Here is a 14,032-nt window from a genome sequence, read left to right as displayed (position 1 = left end):
CCCTGTCCTGCAGATTCTTCAGATAAATGTAAATAAATCTGTTTTCCATTTGGTTGTGGCTGTTATGGGTGTGGATGCATTAGTCCAAGAATCTTTATAACACACCCTCATCGGTAATACCGCATCCACAAGCACAGTAAAACACCCGGGAGTCCCAGCACTGACAGCATATCTTTTAGCAGCACCTAAATGAAAACTCTTTGTAGTTATCAGCCAGTTGTGCCAATTTAGCTCCATGAGACTTGAGGCTTTTGGAGAAGAGACCAAAGAAATCTTCATCTGGCAACAAATCCAACTCATCAGACCGTTCGCTAGAGAGTATTTCTGAACAGATCAACGCACACCACAACAAGCTTTTTCACTTAGCTCTTATTCTGGCCTGGCTGTCTTTTTTTTTTTGGGCATTGTTCTCCAGTAGACCTCTAGAATGTTTTTAACTGTAAAGGACACAACTGCAGATTCGGACGACTACATTATCTAAATGTGAATTATGGAATTAATGTTGCCGTGTTATTTATTGTTGCTAATGATCCTAAAGAAAGCCATATAACTGAAAGCAAACACCAGCCTGTTTACTGTAATCAGTGAGTAGTTGGCCTCTTGATAATCAGATGAAAATCAGCATATTTTCTGGTCAAGTACATGCAAAGGAAAAATAACACTGAGCTGAAATAAATTTGGCATTTAAAGGTGACATAAATTATTAATGTACTTGTTGGTTCTGAATATTGTGAACACTATTTTGAAGGTATTTTAAGCATGTGACGTAGCTTGATTAATGATTAACATGGAACTGCAGCACCCCAGCAGTTAATGCACTTTCATCACAGCTAATGTAGTTGTACATTTAGTTAAAAATTCAGATACTGAAGAAATGAATGAAGTGAAAACATTGTTCTAAATACAGTTGAAGGAAATATTGAAAATGTGATTTAAAAAAAATTGTAAATAATATTAAAACAAAAATGATAAATCTGAATAATAAATGTGTTCCAGTGAACAAATAACTTTATTTTTGTAGCAAAGAGTAAGTATAAATCATAAAAAGAAATATAGCATATAATAATAATAATAATAATAATTTCTCTCATATCTGTATGTCAGATTTATGTTAGGGTTGACCCTCTATAGATTGTGGCTGAACACCCTCCAGTGTGCATATTGATAATACAACATGTTTATAACTCTCTGTTCTTGCTCTGATTTTGTGTATATCCTGTATTTCTTTGCAGGATCAAGTTTTTTTTAAATTAATTAATTAATTTTTTTAAATCCCAACAATGTCCCACATTTCCCACTTGGATCACCATAAGAACTTTTGTTGTTTGTTATTTGTTACTTGTTTTATTGTCGGTCATGTCAGGCCATCATCAATAGCACCATCACCCCCAACATGACCTTCACCAAAACCTCCCAGAAGTTTGGCCAGTGGGCAGACAGCAGGGCCAACACCGTCTACGGCCTGGGCTTCTCTACGGAGCAGCAACTGCAGCAGGTAAACGCCGCTTACACACACCGCGGCAACATTCAAACAAAATACTTCAATACTTCAGAGTTTTTCATTTATTAGATATTGCACAGAGAGGTTGAGGGTGAAAAAGAGGAACTATGTAGCAGGAGAGTACAATGATATGATGATGTCCCCCCATTTTCAATTCATATTAACATATCTTTTATACTGTCCGTGTCTGATGCAGCTGGATTTAATTTACACATAGACACAAAACGTCTCCGGTATCTTTTCTTAACCATGATGCAGGTTGTCCTACATATCCTCCCACAATAATTATTATTATTTTATTTATCTGCAAGATTTGGATTTTACTGTGAGAAAACATGACATCTGGAGAACATCTGTCACACATAGATGTTTCTTTTACATTAAATTCAGCTGTCATCAAGACAGAAGATGTGGTTATTATCATTACTATAATGAAATTACAGATGAAGAACAGAAAGGAGTCCGAGGTCACAGCACCTTGACAATAAATGGAACAAATATTTGTGTTACTCCAGAATGAAGCTGCATGATACATAAGTGATACAGCCAAGAAGTCAGATATTTTTCTAAATGAACTTACAATATCATGTACAAGTACCAAAAGAAGATCTAAGGATGATGTAGGTACTGTATGTTGTTTGAGTTTCCAGGTTATCTTGGCGGACAGTGTAACTTCTGTCTTCTCTGTCCACCTGCAGTTTGCAGAGCAGTTTAAGGAGGTGAAGGAGACGGCCCGTCTGGCCAGAGAGAAATCTCAGGAGAGGTTTGAACTAGCCAACCCTGCGCTCAACATTGCAGCTCCAGAGGTAAAACTCTACTTTCTTAAAGTTTTTTTTTTGTTAGTTGGTATGATTAGAGAAGTAGAAAATGGAAACTCCATATACTCAAAATAACCAAAGCTATAAGTTATAAGAGATCTGACAAAAGCCCTAATCAGCCAAAATAAGTGAATAAGGGAACATTTACATAGTAATACATGCATAATATACATAATTTGCTATGCTTATTCATTTGTAATTGTATAGCATAACAATAAATCACCCCATGAAAGCTTTTCCATTTGCTGATCTAAAAACAACTTTTACCGCAGACCTCACTGCAAACGCATTTAGTGAGAACTATTTTGGAAAGGAAAAGAAAGTGTTGAAAACTGCCCACAGGGGGGTTGTGGATTATCCTAAGTAATCAGGACATCGTTTCTGGAAAGACATTACTGTTAAGTTTCTTAAATTGATATTTGAGATGCTTTGAGCACCACAATTAATTTTTGTTTACTGCCGTTATTCTGTAGTGGTGGAAAAATTCTCAAATGGCATGGATATAAACCAAAACAGTCTGCATAGAGGATCGTTTCATTCCAATTTAAAGAATTAGAGGTAATGAGGAGCAATAAAAATAGGATTTTCTTTTTATAATAGTGTGACCATTATAACAAGCAAATTGTCCACTGTGTGCAGACACCAGGGAACTGCCACTGCTGGTAAGGATTCAAAAAACATTAATACTATTCTATAAAATTATGAAGAGTTTGTTGATCAGACTTTAGAATAAATATATTATAATATTTTTAAATGTGAAAAGGTCTAGCTATGGCCTTTTTAATAGGGTTAATGGTCAACAGTTTGAAGTTCAGGACCTTAAAGGGACATGATGGTGTCTGTAACCCCCACGCCATTACAACAGAGCGGAGCAGTAATAACCCAATGAACTTAGTGGCTTTGTTTCTATTTTAAACATATACTGAATCACAAGGGATTAGATATATTCCCATCTGGCCACTCCATTATTCTCCCATTGGTTAACTCCATTAAAAGATTTCATGCATGACAAATGGATATGGTAGGCAGAAAGAAATGCTGGTGCTGAAGGTGTTTGGTGGGGCAGTAATGGCCTGGTCTGAGAGAAAGAAGAATGAGGGATCAGGAGAATGGAGGAGAGCTGAATCATCTATAATTGAAGAGAATCTGGCTGCTGCTGAAAGGACAATGGCCAGCTTTTATCCTGCCAGTGTCGGTGATTTCTTGGTGGACTTGATAACTTTGAGGTTCAGTTGGAGAAGTAAAAGTTTGCCTGAAGTGGAAACTTTTCGTCCTTCACCTTTTCCCCCTTACAAAACAAGCCGCAGTGTAGTGACATTACAAGTAGATCACATGACACGGAATGATATTTTTTTTCTGGGGCAGTTCATCTGACATTTACATCAAAATTAACTGTGTGTGTGTGTGTGTGTGTGTGTGTGTGTGTGTGTGTGTGTGTGTGTGTGTGTGTGTGTGTGTGTGTGTGTGTGTGTGTGTGTGTGTGTGTGTGTGTGTGTGTGTGTGTGAGACTGCATTCACGCTGCCCACCGCGACCTCATCGCTGATGGTTTGTCTTCTCTATTTATTTAGCGAGAGCAGAAAGAAACCACTGCTGGATATGACAAAACAGTGCATTAATACCAAGAAAATCAACAGCACAAGAAGTCTGATGCACAAACTGAACAAAAAAAACGGCAATTTAGCTGTCATTTAATGGTAAAGTTGTATTAAATATTGTTTTTATCAAGGCTGGGGTACCACTTTTCTCAAGAGTATTAATGCTGGACTGAGCTGTACAGAAGAAGGCATGATATGTCAAAAGTCAACTTAATCAGTAATTTCCCTCAATCACCTTCCATCTTTTAACTTAAAAAATAAAGCTAGCTTTCTGGGTTACATAACTCCCCAAACTAAGTGAAATACTGTTATTCTACTCTTAATCAAAATATATTTTAGGTTGATTGAGTCTGAAGTGTAAAAAGTCATTTTGATGGTTGCAATTTAGCTTTTAATTGAAACACTTCAGATCAGATTAGGGCTCAGTTTGCTAATGCCTCGGTGTATTTGACATTGATCAGCTACTTTCTTTTCGATCACTCTAATATCTTGTCTCTAATTTTTCAGACTAGGAGTCAATGACAACAGCTTAGTTTGAGATCTAAATGTTTGTAAATTAGCGTAGTATAATAACGTAATAAGCTGGATGGATTGAATGAATTGATCCTGTTTCACACACGAGTTGTATGTTGATATTGCAATTCTTGCCAGTTGTACACTGTGCAAAATGTATTTCTTTCTCCTGCATGTCTCCACTTAGGCCAGGAAGAGTTGCTGTAACAGCAAGTACAGTACTGTAAAACACTGGTGTTCCTATGTTGGAATAAAAATGGATAACAATGATTGGATGAATTCAGTTGCAGTGAAGAAATTAAGCGGCTGAATTCATGCCCTCAGTGTAAAGTGCAGAGTCAAACTGCACATACAGAGGTCAAAGGTCAGAGTCAGCAAGCATTGACAGGTCTCTGGTTGCCACGGTAACAGGATGTAACATCCTGTTACTGTGGCAACCAGAGACCTGTTTGCCTGTTTGGTAACACACACGCAGAAACACCACCTGGACAGAGCTGCAAGGTCGGACTGGGGAGAGCAGCCTGCCCCGATTTCTAGAAACGCAGCAGTCATTGATTTTTGTGTCGGGCAAAGACAGAGGTGTTGTTGAGGTTATTACCACATCTTCTGAGTCACTGCTGCGCGTTATAAAACACCATAGTGCTGACTGTCTGAACCTGTGTAATATAGAAATGATACCCAATCAAAGCTGTTATGGAGTGTGATTGCACAAGGTTATTGTATGTATGACGTACGGCTGAGTATTGATGGCTATAATGCCAGTTAAGCGCTCCATTAAGGCTTTGATTTACCAACATGTGAGTACTGTTTAAAGCTTTCCAAAAACCTCTGATCGTTATTGTAAAAGACAAGAAAATTGTAAAGATCACTGACTTTTTGAGTTTTAAGAATACACAATAACTGCAATGCTTGAGTTAAATGTTGGAACTACCTTTTTTTTTTTTTTTTTTTTTTTTTCTAGATAAAAAAACTCAAAAGGTAGAAGAAAAGGAAGGTTATTGAATAATACTGGGAGCAAGCATACAGCCAAATATGCAAACCGATGAACCAACAGCAAATGCTGGAGGGACGCTGCAGTATTTTGCATCCCATTCAGCTGGTCAGTAACAGTCGTGGTCAGTAACCATCTACAGTATTGCAGAGCTGTCTCTGCAGCCTTGAGCATACTCTGCCTCTGATATATGTGGATGGCAGCAGGGGATCTGCATGCAGTAAAGCTTCAGCTTTCAGGCTTATTTGCAGAGCTCAGAGATAAAATAAAGGAGGAGATGGTGAAGTTCAGTGAGATAAAAATGAAGAATAATCTACAGCAATATAGAGAGCATTGCAGAACTGACGAGTGCAAAGACGCAAATCATTTTTATGCCATGAAATAATATTCATGGGATATATTACATTTTTTAGTAGATGCTTTATTTAAGGGTTTTAGTATTGACCCTAACCATTGCTGTGTTTATGTCATGTGTTGTGCAGTATAATATAGCTAATTTCTAGTTTGTCTGAAGTAATATATTAATTTTCAAATTCTTTAAGAATTTGCAACAGTCAAGAGGATAAATAGTCATAACATGCTAATTGAATCACTGACCTATTAAAATCAATAGAGGATACACCCACTAGGACATTAAAGGTGAGTTGACATTTGTTTTAAAATACCCAAATCCTAAAAGAAAAATAGAACAATAGTAGCAACAATATAACAAATAAAACTTAAAATAAAACCTGATTTATGACATGTTAAAAATGTGGCAGATTACTCATTGGCCAAGGTTTCCAGGCAACCAGAGGAGACTCCAGGAAGTTACTGGTCCTAGCCAAGAAATAGTTTGGCCACCAAAAAACTGCAAACTGTCACTTTTATTTTCTTTGGTTTATGTTGAACGAAATATAACATGTTAATTGGGGAACTTTAGAGGTGCTGGTAGGCACATTTTGTAATTGATTGAGAGTGCCTGAAAAACTAGCGAGCAAGTGAGGAGAGAAATCAGAATAGATGCTTAAAGTAATGGATAAAAGGTTGAAATGTAATGAAATGCAAACTCTGCTGTTTTTCTACATATATTGTAACAATATCCTTCTTTAATACAGTGAATACTGTTGAATAACCAGTTTAATATCAGTTCAAAAAACGCATTTGGGAACGTGATGTGTGGTGTTGATGAGCTCATCTTGCAGGGCAAACAAAGGTTGTGAACCAATGAGCCACACAGTAATGGTATATAAATGCCAAAAAAGAGTGTAGAAGAAATTACATATCTGCCTGTAAATCATCTGAACAACAGTATAAGGACCCAGAAGCCATGTTCCTCCTCTGACAGGTAACAGATGTCATTTATTTGCACTTGCTGATTGGAGCTTTTTTTTCCTCCGCTATCTCCTCCCATACATGGTATCTATGCAAAGGCAGAGAGGCAAACAGAAATGCCAGTCATCAATATTTTAAACCACAGACTTGGCATTACAACCAGCTAAAAACAAGGGTGGGTTTTGGGCTGTGTGTGTTGTTGTGTAGTCGGAAGGACCGGTGATTCAAGGGAAGCCTGAGCATGTACCTCTGATGCATGGAAGCATGAATAAATAAATCAGGTGTGTGGTCTCCGTGAAATACGGTGTAGAAACAGGAGCTTTATAAAGCTGAGGGAGCAAATGGACTGATGCTCAGATAAATAAGTAAACAGTGTAGATGTACTTAAGACTAACAGTGGCACAGAGACGTCATGATGAAAGCTCTCAGGAAATCCGTTGAATACTTAAAGTATCTGGGATTTCCATCGATTACAAAGCAAGCCTACTCTCAGGACCTACAAACGTTTTTAAGTTGCTGCTTTGGGGTTAATTCAACACGCATGTCCACACAAACACATTGATTTTTTTCTTGGATTTTATGGTCTTTTAATTGTATTTTAGGTAGTCGATGATAAAGTAAAGAATAGAAGAACATAAATGTATTCAATCAGCATCTATATTTGATCTCTATTGGTGTTGCTAAGTGCTCACTGCTCACTACCCAGGGCTCACATGTCACTCAAACAAATGTGGGTGGGACTGTGACCTCTTGTACTCTTTTGATAACAGTTTGTTTTCTTTGTTCAGCCTTCAGTTGCAGTCACTGTTCCTGCTGATGATCATCTTCTTCTTCTTCTGTTCTCTCTAAACAACCCAGAAATGTAAAATGAATGAATACCTGTGCAGAAACAAAGACCCCTTGAAAACAGTGAATGGTTAAGCTTTCATGAAGTGAGCTCAGGATGGATCACTGTATGGTTGAAATAATGGCATGGTTTTAATTATCTAGTAACTATTTTCTCTTTTTCTCCTCGTCGGCCTCTCCCCTCTCCCTTTCTCTGATGCACCACGGGATATCTTCATCTCTTAGCTCTCCCAGGTGCGTAAAAACACACACTCTACTCCACAATCAAAAAGCAATCCAAAGACAACCATCTTCACTGCGGTGTTTGTAGTCATGCTTCTCAGTGTTGTACGGACTATTGTGCTCAATAATTCATCTGGAGTCTGATCAAAGTTGACTTCAGAGCAAATTTAGCTTCAAAGCACAGCTGGGTTTTGCTACATCCATGTAAAGTTTTGTTAACAGTAACAACACAAAATGTAATTTTAATCTGTACATTCTATCGAAGATGTACAGAATATGGCCCTAAATACATCTGAATTTACTTCATCAGAGTTGATAAGATCCAGACTGCACACTTCATCAAATATCCCCTGAGAACAGACAACGCACTGAATTGTCCTTTTTAAAAGTAAAAATAATTCCTCTGAACTCTGCCGAATTAGTCGTTGGTCCAGGCTCTAGTGTCTCTGCCTCGTTTCCACTCGGCCTGTTAGCGAACAACATACGGAAAAACTGCTGTAAATTTGTAATCCCATTTATGATTTAAACATGATCCACAGTATGAATTATTCAGAGATGCGCACAGTCGATCCCTTGGCTTTGGGGCCGGACTGGAGTTGTATTAGCTTTGATTTTTCCCGTTCTTGGGTTCCTTTCACTGGACACAGTGCTCATCCACATGAGTCGGCTGTGTGTTTTATTTCCATATCCATCCATAAGGTCAGAGAAAGTGCTGCTCAGCTATAGATAATAAACCTTCGTCCTCAGGGGAATACACTCGGGCTCGCACAAATTAATAATACAAGCTTTTTTTTTTATACAATAAGTGCAGGGTTGTAATGCTTCAGTGAGGCACTAAGTCGTTGACAAGTTCAGGTTTAGGTTACCACACAGAAAGAAGAAAGACGTAGACGGGGATAAAAAAATGTGCCCATGCTAATTCATCTGCGTGCTTTTGATAAAAGTCTTTCTTTCAGTCTTTTAGCCCACAGCCTCAAACTGAGGAAAATGGTTCACAACACTGAAAGGACGCTTGAACCCATTTCTGGGCAGCAGGGAAGGAAAATTTGAAAGCAGATTGGTTAGAGTTGACTGTGCCAGGCTGGAGTCAAGCCATCTGCATGCTGTAATGTCATATTCAAAGTCTCTTTTTGACATGAGAGGAAGATAAATGGCTCTTCTTGTACTGTTCAGTTTATTTAACCTTTATTTTATACTATAGGCTACTCCTAAATACGTAAGAAAAAGCAAAGGCTGCTGACTTTTATGTTGCAGATATAGCGGTTTACTTCACTTACAAATCTCCCAAGGAATGAGTTGAACCTTCCTCGTTGTATCATGGCTGCAGATCCTTTCAGTTACTGTGAGACACCAACTGTCTTGTTTGAAGCCCTAACCTCTACTCCAAAACACTGATTTCTAGCTTTCAAGATAACTGTATGAGTTAATATTAACAAGCAATTATTAGCCACTACTTATTGTATAGTATTAGTGATATCATGAAGGACCTAGTTAGTTCTAGTGGCTTCTAAGCAGACAAAACCGTCAGATGGATCACTAATCAATTATCTACAGTAGTTCCTAGTTCCTGTACCTCAGTCATTTCCTGTTAAATCAGAGGCCAGTCAGATCTCTGAGGCTGTATGAAGACAGCTGGGCTCCACACATGGCTGGTTGCTCTGCATGGAGCCTGTTTACAGGAGCACAGATGGGACATATCGAGCGCTGACAGGTTGAGCTCTGTCCTGTTCCGCTGCTGTGTCTTGTCCGTTTTGTTCTTATGACAGGTCTGGATATGAAGACAGTAATGGGCCTGTCACCAGCTCCAACCTAAACCTCTTAGCCGAGTAAATTGTGCTTAATCTTGTATGAACAGTGTAACATCCACAATTGAAACTCTATTCGTGGGTATGCTGGCATATTGGAACACTTAATGTAATTTAGAACACCCACTCTGAATAAAATGATGTAGTGCAGAGAAAATGTACTAGTTGTACCCTGTTAAGTGCTCTTGTCCTCTAAATGGGTACTTTATATTAGAGGACTCTGGTCTGTCTAACCTTCTACTTCTTTATTGGTTTTCCAGTAGCAGGTTTAGCACCGATACAGAATAGAATTGTCATATTAACAGAGCTGCTACTGATTTAATTTTAACTTTACAACAGAGCTCATGTCCTGTTCCTGTTGTCATCCCTGTTGGTCCAGGAGTTGTCGGAGGATCGCCATTCTCCGCCACTGCTCGCAATCAACGGGCCGGGCGAGGAAAAGCTGTTTCGCAGCACGAGTGCCGAAGTGGAGCTGACGGCAGAGAAGGAGAGGGTCAAAAAGATGTTGTCTGAAGGGTAATGACAATGTTTTTTTTTTACTTCAGCAAGAAGTTTATCCATCATGCCTCTGTTTGCACCAGGCTTATTGTCTGGAGAGAAAAGAAAGTGTATTGCCTTTAATGACTTCAAGGTCATGATAAGCCCCTCTTGTATTTGACATTCATGAGCAAGACACTCAGTACTTTTTACATTTCAATGTAGTCTTACATTATCAAGTTTAGTCTTCAGTTTGGGTTTCTTAGTCTTTCACTTTTAGTTTTTTGTTACCTATTAGCCTTTTTAGCAGTGGTGGAAGAAGTACATAGATCATTTACTTAAAAGTCCTGAATTCAAAATGTTGCTTAAAATATTAGAAGTAAATTTACTCATTATGCATAATGGCTCCTTTCACAGTCTCATATTATTATAGAATATTATATTATTCTGTAATTTTAAATACTTTGTATACTACAGGGTAGATGGTATAGAACTGCCTTATATCATATAAGCATATCATGTGTTTTTTTATGTAAAAAGTAACTAGTACTTATATCTGTCAAATGAATGTAGTGGAGTTAAAATTACAATTATTCCCTTTCAAATGTAGTGAAGTATAAAGTAGCATAAAATGGAAATACTCAAGAACATAACGAAATGCTACAGTGGTAGTACAGTACTTGAGTAAATGTATTTAGTTACTTTCCACCACTGCCTTTTAGGTTTTGCATAAATAACCAATAACCTGCAATGATCAGAACATGTGGTCAAACTCTGAGAGGATCTCATTGTTAACAGCACTTTAAGACTTGTATTTTATTCAACATGCTGCACATGCATCCATGCTGTATAGTCACACTTTTCCAAACATTCCAGTCCACTCCAATACAGTATAATGAATATTTACCTATGGAGACTGATGTTTTTGTTTAGCTTGTACACTTTCTGAGGCCAGCTGTACATGGTATGTTCAGTGTGATCTGGTTTCTGGATTGTTTATGAAAGAATATTTGGAGAATATTTTCTATCCGATAGAGTTTAACAAGTTTACTACAAAGGTTGTAATCCCATCTCTGACACCTAGCTTGGCTACATGAACAGATCGAAATGATCAGAGCACTTTGTTGAGCTCTGTACAGTGAATGAAATTTACTCAAACTGTTAAAAGCCTGTCCTCACAACTACAAGTCATTAAACTGCAAAGCATTTAAAGAGTGCATACCTCTGGTAAGGCCCACAATTCTTCACATTTGTTATTTTAACAAAACAAATGTTTATTAAATGTTGTTCTGCATCACATTGCTTTTTTCTGAATTGTTTTCAAGTGATTTTAGTAGTTCATGAAAAATACCAAAAATGTTTTCTCTGCCTCAAGCATGGCCCAACTTTTTGCCAAAAGTCAATGAAAGCTGTTTACAGTATTCTTTTTTTTTTTTAATAATATCTTTATTTATTTTTATTTTACATGCATATCTTTTTGAGATCTCTTTTAAACAAACATGATCATTGCCACAATATTTTTTGGGGCATTTTTAGGCCTTTTATTGACAGGACAGCTGAAGACATGAAAGGGGAGAGAGAGGGGGGGAATGACATGCAGCAAAGGGCCGCAGGTCAGAGTCGAACCCGGGCCCGCTGCGTCAAGGAGTAAATCTCTATACATGGGCGCCCGCTCTACCAACTGAGCTATCCGGGCGCCAACAGGGAACAAGTTTTGTTGAGACTGCAGAACTCTGGATTTATTCTGCAAACAACACATACTGTTATCCATCCACAGAGCCGAGCTGGTACCCATTGCAGCTGAGGGGTTTCTTTCTGAAATGAGAGCTGCTATTTGAAAAAATGACACATAACTGACAGGAGAAAATGAAAAATATATTGTAAACTGGAAAGATTCTCAGTAAGGTGTGGCTGCAGTAGAGAGGAGCATCCCATCCCGACTACCTGAGACTTTGTAGACTGAATTCTAGTTTCTCTAAAAACTCACTGTAAACTACCTACCTACCCAATTTTGCAGTGTAGGTAGGCTGATCAACAGACTGTTGCGTGAGGAAAGCTCACTTTCAGTTCTTAAAAAAATAAATAACAGCATTGATAAACTTGAAGAGCACCAATGAGTCAATCTTAAAAAAAATTAAAAAAATAGTGTCAGCCTGGTTCTGCAGTGATGTGTCCCGTGTCTTAAGACCAGGCAGGTTTACTGGCACTGAACTTAGCAGCATAATTATCATCAAGATGGATCCCAGTAACCATTATTGATCTGTGACCAGGAAGCAGAAAAAAACATTCTTACCTGGCTGCTTTACAACCTATTATCCTGCCGGTTTTATTTTATGATTGTCATAAGCCTATGCAGGTTTTTTTTTTCCTGTTGCTATGGTGAGTAGTTTTATGGTTGCCAAGCTGTTTGTTTGGTAATCATGGAAATTACTCTGTTTCCTAAACTCCATCTTCTGGTGTGAAAGCTTTCTGGATTAGTAAATATACCCACTGAATCCTGACATTTACCGCCACACAGGACCCGATCCATCTTTCCTGCATGTTGATAAAGGATAGCACTTCACCCGTGTGGGTTTATTTTTTCCATAGCACCCTGTGGTCTCTGTAATTCTAATAAAGGAATATGCTGTTCTGTTTTTTTGGAGGTTATAAGCCACATTTAGGGCTGGGTACTGAATTCCATACTTTTTAGGCACCGACCGAATTGCCTCTAAAGTATCGAGTATCGAAAAATGCCTTGTCATTCAATACCCAATTTCAATATCTAAGGAGTAAATGTCATCAGCGACAGTCATCAGCCAATAAGCATGCAACATGCTTCTACAAAGGTCTAATAATGTTTGTGATTGGTTGTCTAACGTTACACGTCACAGAGGCAGGCAGGAAAAACTCTACATTACGCACAGAGAAGAGGCCCACGTTGTAGGAGCTGAAAAATAAATTAAAAGATTTTTGCTGTAATGTTGTAATTTCTTTTTGTGTATAAAATTGGTATCGAAAAAGTATCATTTAGGAACCGGTATGGAAGTCATGGTAATGGTATCGGTATCTGTACCGGAATCAAATATTTTTGAACAATACCCAGCCATAGCCACATTGTTTTAAAAAGTCCACTCGCCAAGACCTGAGTAAACCTACTGTATTGACCAATGTGATACATTATTTTGAGACTGAACTTGTAATATAACATTGTTTTACTACACTGGTAATTATCGCACTCATTAGCTGATGACTATTTTCACATCAATCCTGGACAAGAACATCTGTAGCCATGTTAGACTTCAGTTAAAGGTGCTGTAGGTAGGATTGTGAAGATCCAGGACTTAGCCAAAAAATGTGAACATCGACAACTTCTCAGTCCCTCCCCCCTTTCCACTAAAGCCCAAAATGGTCTCCTAAGCCCCTCCCCCCACAAGGGAGAATGAATGAAAGCTGTGGATTTTTGCACTACAGGCTGTAGGTGGTGCCAGAGGAGCCGTATTTTTTTTTTTGAATTACCTGCTTCATGTAGTTCTACTGGAACATAGGGTCAATTTCAGCAAATATGACAGAAAGTTAGTTTTATAAGTCTTACCTACTGCACCTTTTTTAATAGTTCCACTTGTGCAGGATTGAATTGTAAGGTGCGTGTGTCTCAAAGACATGAATGACAAAAGAGAAACCAAAGAGAGATAGAATATTTAATAAATTATAATAAAAAATTGATAATAAAGCTAACAAAAAGTCACATTTAAGGGTAATTTACAAGTCAGTGGATAGATTAAAAGAGACATCCGGAGTAATCCATTTCTGTCTCAGACATTACAGTACATGGCTTTATTGCTTCTTAAAATTTAATGAATACATGTCAAATATAAAATTTCTTCAAACAGCTGGTGCAGCATGATATAAATGTAATCTATATTTTCTATTTTAACAATAGATCAAATGAGTATGTGAAAGCTCAGAT

The 14,032-nt window shown here is 37.9% G+C and overlaps 1 protein-coding gene across 1 annotated transcript in view; it reads left to right on the top strand.

Moving 5' to 3' along the window:
* homer3b (homer scaffold protein 3b) overlaps positions 1–14,032 on the top strand; it is a 40,351-nt gene that overhangs the window by 15,245 nt on the left and 11,074 nt on the right. The window contains exons 4-7 of the mRNA XM_039811376.1: positions 1,364–1,495; positions 2,200–2,307; positions 7,805–7,813; positions 9,986–10,122. Of these exons, the coding sequence (XP_039667310.1) occupies positions 1,364–1,495; positions 2,200–2,307; positions 7,805–7,813; positions 9,986–10,122 (386 nt within the window). The remainder of the gene's footprint in view (positions 1–1,363; positions 1,496–2,199; positions 2,308–7,804; positions 7,814–9,985; positions 10,123–14,032) is intronic.

The sequence above is a fragment of the Perca fluviatilis genome, chromosome 9 (genome assembly GCF_010015445.1).
Source record: "Perca fluviatilis chromosome 9, GENO_Pfluv_1.0, whole genome shotgun sequence".
NCBI lineage: Eukaryota > Metazoa > Chordata > Actinopteri > Perciformes > Percidae > Perca > Perca fluviatilis.
Note: the sequence above shows the minus strand (reverse complement) of the source record. Positions and strands in the feature narration are given on the sequence as shown.